We start from the raw sequence: 6,138 nt of genomic DNA, 5'->3' as shown, positions 1-6,138 counted from the left end.
GAAAAGAGCTCCCATTCTTATAATCAGAAAAAATTCAGGTAATCTACAAAATCATAACTTTTCTTGAACTCATCATAGAGCAACCAACTAGCTTGATATATAAGGCAAATGCCTCAAAGGAGACAGGAAGTTATCACTGGTCACCTATGGCAGAGCAGGAAGGAAGATGGGTCTACCACACCAGCAGTAAGAATTCAGCAAGAATTTTAAATAAATTTCTAAAGGCTGAGTGTGGGATAGTGTGAGAATATAGGACCTCTGAGAGCTGCAGACCTAGGGGTAGTTAGCCCCCATTTGCAGGTTCTTCTCCACAGACCTCCACTGGGTGCTCACAAGAAACACTGGGGATAGGGTGGGATTGGAGAAAGCCTCTCTCAGTGGTGTAGGCCTGCAAGGGGACAGCTGCTGATACAGAAATGGCACAAAGCCCCAATGGGACCCTATTCCCCTACAAAACAAAAGCCTTAAGCCACTGGGGGAAGTGCAGCAAACCTTGTTGCCCACAGGACATAGGTGAAGATCCACTGTGGCTAGAGGAAAGGAAAAGGGAAAAAAACCTTCCACTCACAGAGGAAGGGCAGGAAACCATCCTAGGCCCAGACCATTTAAGGCTTTATACTAATGGGGAGGGTAGGATCACTGAAAAAGCCTCACCCTCCAAGACCTAGGGATACAGGGCCTGCCTAAGACTGAGGCTGGCCCAGGACAACTCCTGTCCCCCCACTCATCAGGTCACCAAGACCCAGGTAATAATAGAAGTCTACTACTAAGGGAGAAGCAAGAGCATAGAGAGGGAGTCTCTCTGAGATGCAGGCACATAGGAAACACCTAAAGGCAAGGGTGGTTCAGGAATATTGAGAAAAATTATCTGGAAAACCAGTGCCTACTCTAAGCACAAGGTAACACTAGAGAAATTTGAAGTCATTGACACACTGTAGGTAAAGAGAGCAACAAAACCTAAACCCAGCCTAAATCCTGACTAGATGGACTCAATTCCCCTATGCTAATGACCTATAAGGAAAGCAGCCATTATCTACTCCCAGGAATAAATATTTACCTTAGTTTCTACTCTCCTACATACAACATTGGATATTCAGCCAAAAATTACATGCAAAACAGCAAGAGAAAACAATCCACTGTCAAGAGACAAAGCAATCAACAGATCCAGACTCAGTTGATCCAGTTGTTGGAACTGTCAAACAGGGAATTTAAAATAACAATGATTAGTTAATATGTTAAAGAGGGTAGTGGAAAATGTAAACAACAGGTATGAACAGATGGGGAATTTCAGCAGAGAGAATGGAAATACTAGAAATGAAAAGAAAACATAACTGAGATGAAGAATGCCTTCAATGGGTTCATCAGTGGATCTAACAGAGCCAGGGTAGGGGTTAAAAATCAGTGAACTTGAAGATAGGTTAATAGAAATTATCCCAACTGAAACACAAAGCAAAATAATGACTGAAAACAGGCATACATATAAGGATAGAAATTTGTAGCATTTTCTGTCTAACAGTCTCTCTTCTGGTCATAAATTATTTACATTATCATACCATGCAAAATATGTTCACCTCCATTCCAAGACCTCTAAACGTTTATCCCAAATTATAGCATCAGGCTCAAATCTAAGACTTTAAGTCTTCTGCATCAGGTTCAGATATGGCTGAGGCTCCTTGGGTGCAGTTTCTCAGTTTCTTGATCCAGAGACCTGTGAGTTAAATGACAAGTTATATGACCACCCCCCCAACCCAACACACACACACACATAAATATAAATACAATAATGAGATAGGGACAAGATAACTGCAACAGATACTCCCATTCAAAAAGGGGAGGAACAAGAGGCACATATGTCACTGTTCCATAATAATTCTGAAATCCCAGAGAGCAAAAATTGTCAGGTTTCCCTGCCCCAGGGGCAAATAATGTTTCTTGCTTAGGTCACGGTTCTACCTGGGAATGGCTTCCCAGTCCATTTTAGTACATCATTCTTGGGTCTTCTGAGACAGCCTTCATTTCCCATAAGAAATGGCCCATGTTTGAGTAACTTTCTCAGCTTGCTTCCTGTTCACAGAAGTTAGAGAGGGGAGTCCAGAGGCCACTTTTCATTTTGGACTGTTTCAGTCCCTTTAAGTCCAACCTGGAGGTAGTTTTGCTAGTAAAACTCTATTAAAAATGTTACAAGTTTCTATGAATCTGGTTTGTATTTACTCCATGTCCCAAATGCGACATCAACAATTCTTTTTACCCTCCCTACTTTGAGCAGTGTGTCAGGCTACTGGGAAAATGTGAAGTTTTAAGAAGCTGTTTGACTTAGCTGAGAGAGTCTCCCAAACTCCAACTTAAATATTTCACACATTTTAACAAAGGGTCTTAGAACCACATCTACGATTTGATCTCTACCCTTGGGCCATTTTTTCACCTTGAGAATATTTTGGTGGCTGGAGAGACTGGAGATGTGAAGCAGTTATTTTCAACCCAGCCAAGTCCTGGCTTTTCTGTTATTTCTTCTGAATTCTGCTCACAAATGGAACAGTTATTTGCTTAGTTCATACTTTTCTTTCTGTATCTTATCACATGCAGCTAAAAGAAGCAAACTGATAATTCCAACATTCTGTTGGAAATCTCTTTAGCCAGATCCACAAGTTCATTTGGTACATTCTCTATCTTTCCACAGAGGATGGTGACTGTTTTGCTATTTCTTTCCCTTACTAAACAACACAGACTGCCATCTTTTCCAGCCTTTCTTAACAGTTTTCCTCATTGTTTTTCCAGTCTCTGCCTGCTGCCCAGGCCCAAAGCTAATGTCACGTCTTATATTTTGAAACAATACCCCCAGTAGACGTACACTTTTAGGTATTACTTAGCATTTGCTGTGCAACAGACTACCCCAAACTTAGTAGCTTAAAACAATAATCATTTTATTTATCTCATAATTCTCCAGGTTGGCTGGGATAACTGGTGTGGCTCTTCTGGTGTGGGCTGGCGTGGCTGGGGCTGGAGGTTGATGAAAGCCTCACTCCCATGTCTGGCATTTGGTCTAAGGGGCTTCAGCTGGCCTGGTTCATCTCTGTTCCATGTGGCTTCTCATCCCTCAGTAATCTGAGTTTCTTCACATGAAGGTCTTGGAATTCCAAAGAGCAGCAAGAGAGGGTAAGACTCGAGGCAGGCTTTACACACTTCCCCAGCATCTTCTTGAATCTCTTTGTTAATGTACATTGGCCAAAACAAGTCACATGGCCAAGCTCAGAGTCAAGGAGTAGAGAGAGAGCTCCACCCCTTAATAAGAAAAACAACAGAGTAATATTACAAAGGGGGGTGCATAAAAGGATGGGAGAGATCTGTGGCTATTTTGCATTGTACCACAATGAAGGAAGATAAAAATACGATGTCATGGAAACCAGTATGAATGATAGGATTATATGTATGTATTCGTGTAAAATTGTATCAGCAGATGTGTGTATATATAAAACCATAATGACTTTAAAACTGTGGATTCACATGAGCAAAATATTCAATAGGAAACATATTTGATAGACACAATTACATTAAATCCAAAAAAAATTTTCAATTCAATTATTCCTCCCATTGTGCAATGTGTTCTGCTGCAAATACTCTACAGAACTGAGAGCAGGTCTACACATTAAATATATCATTTTGTTGTCCTACCTTTTGTTTTGTTGCCACTTTAAATTGCTTAATATAACACAGTAAACATTACAGTCATTTATATGATTTTGCATACTCCATCTATAAAGAATTTGATAATAACTTGCCTTATATAATACTTTGTACAGGAAGGCTTTTCCTCATGCCTCAAACTGACAGCATTTTCCCTGGTATGAATTCTATTATATTTTGTGAGGCTGTGAAAATATGGAAGTTCCCCTTCATTCAGTGCATTCTTAGAGGGTCTCTTCCAAATAATTTTTCTCCTCTCAGGTGAAACAGCCTGATGAATTCTTTTTATTATACAATGTATTCATATATGATCGGTCTTGGTTGAATTTTATAATACACACTTAGACCTGATTTCTGTGATAAGGTTTTCTCATTTTCAAGAAACAGGTTTACTTTCATGTATGAATATTGCGATGCATACTCAGAACTGATTTCTGAGTGAAGCCCTTTCCACAGTCACTACATTTATAGGGTTTCTCTCCAGTATGAATTGTCTGGTGTTTATTGAAATTTGACCTGTCAGTGAAGGCTTTCCCACATTCTGCACATATATATGGTTTCTCTCCTGTGTGAATTCGCTGATGTACTTTGAGATGTGGTTTCTTGGAGAAGGATTTCTCACAGTCAGAACATTTGTAAGGCTTCTCTGTAGTATGGATTCTCTGATGTGTAATTAACTCTGACTTCTGGATGAAGGCCCTCCCACAATCAGCACAGACATAGGGTTTCTCTCCAGTATGAATTGTCTGGTGTTTATTGAAATTTGACCTGTCTGTGAAGGCTTTTCCACATTCTGCACATATATAAGACTTCTCTCCAGTATGAGATTTCTGGTGAGTATTGAGATTTGACCTGTTGGTAAAGGCCTTCCCACAGTTAGTGCATATATAGGGTTTCTCTCCTGTGTGAATTCGCTTATGCATCTGGAGTTGTGACTTAGAAGGGAAAGATTTCCCACAGTCACTGCATTCATAAGGCTTCTCTCCAGTATGAATTCTTTGATGTGCAATCAAGTGTGCCTTTTGGATGAAAGCCTGCCCACATTCAGTACATATGTAGGATCTCTCTCCTGTATGAATTCTCTGATGCATTCTGAGCGTTGATTTTTGGGTAAAGGCTTTCCCACACTCACTGCACTTGTGGTGTCTCTCTCCAGTATGAATTTTCTGATGTACATTGAGGGCTGAGTTGAGGGAGAAGCCTTTCCCACATTCACTGCATTCATGAAGTTTTTCTCCAGTATGGGTTGTCTGATGCCTAAGTAGAGATGACACTTGGAAAAATGATTTTCCACATTCACTACATTTATAGGGTTTTTCTCTAGTATGAATTTTCTCATGCATAATTAATTCTGAATTTTGGATGAACGCCTTCCCACACTCAGAACATATATACAGTTTTTCATCTCTATGAACTCTCAAATATATACTGAGTAGTGGCTTCTGTGTAAAAACATTCACACATTTGCTAAGTTCATGAGGTTTTTCCATAGTATGAATTCTCTGAGGTGCAAAGAGGTGTGACCTCTGGGTGAAGATCTTCCCAAGTTCAGTACACATATTTGCTTTTTCCCCAACAGGAAATTTCAGATTGTGACTGAGTGCTTGTTTGAAGCTGAAGACTTTTCCACATGGATTGCTGTCACAGAATTTCACTCCTGTATGTGTATTTTCATGGTTAGTATAAGAAGAGCTCTGGGTGAAAACTTCACCGTGTCCAATAATTTTATCAAAGTTCTTTGTTGCATTGTTTTTATTATGAATAGGTACATCTAAATTATACTTTAAACTCTTTCCAAATGAGTCACGTTTATGGGATCTTTTCTGTGAAGGAATACGATTTGGGCCTGGATGAACAAATTTTCCACTGTCTTTATATCCATAATCCCATTCTGTATTCAATATTTTCTTATCGATGAAAGCAGCATGACTCAGAGGTTTGTTCTGTTTTTCCTGATAGCTTTTTATCTGTTCAGCACCGTGCCACAGTTCTTCTAAAATGGAATACAATGAATCATCTCTTGTATCTTCACCCTCCATTTCACTATGAAATGAAACTTTTCCAGAAATTCTTTTTTGTGAGGTCTTAATCCCAAACTTTTCATCTAAAAACAGAATGAAAAAGTAAAATTGACACAAAGAATAGATGGCAGAAGATTAAAAGGTACACATAAATTAATCCAAATTGAACACAGGGAAACCAGTAAATTTGATGATGATGATGATGATAATGACAGAAAATACATATATAGCACTTATTATGTGCCAAGCTCTTATATGACATGATGTTCCAGGCATTGTTCTAAGAAATATATATATGTGAACTCATTTAATCCTTTCAAAAGCCCTATGAGGTATTTTCTATTATTATTCACCATTGTAGATAAGGAAAGTGAAGTTCAGAATGATTTTATATATATATATATATATATATATATATATATATATATATATATAT

At 38.8% G+C, this 6,138-nt stretch overlaps 1 protein-coding gene across 2 annotated transcripts in view; it reads right to left on the bottom strand.

Moving 5' to 3' along the window:
- Window positions 1-2,503: 2,503 nt before the first annotated feature.
- Window positions 2,504-6,138, bottom strand: part of ZNF81 (zinc finger protein 81) — a 65,148-nt gene continuing 61,513 nt past the window's right edge. Inside the window, exon 5 of one of the 2 annotated variants that reach the window (XM_027091381.1) lies at window positions 2,504-5,785. In XM_027091381.1, the coding sequence (XP_026947182.1) occupies window positions 4,077-5,785 (1,709 nt within the window). In that variant the 3' untranslated portion in view covers window positions 2,504-4,076. The remainder of the gene's footprint in view (window positions 5,786-6,138) is intronic. The other variant, XM_027091382.1, reaches the window with a different exon arrangement.

The sequence above is a fragment of the Aethalodelphis obliquidens genome, unplaced genomic scaffold (assembly GCF_003676395.1).
Source record: "Aethalodelphis obliquidens isolate GAN/ISIS:26980383/991018 unplaced genomic scaffold, ASM367639v1 scaffold71, whole genome shotgun sequence".
Classification (NCBI taxonomy): Eukaryota; Metazoa; Chordata; class Mammalia; order Artiodactyla; family Delphinidae; genus Aethalodelphis; species Aethalodelphis obliquidens.
This window is presented reverse-complemented; position numbering and strand designations above follow the sequence as displayed.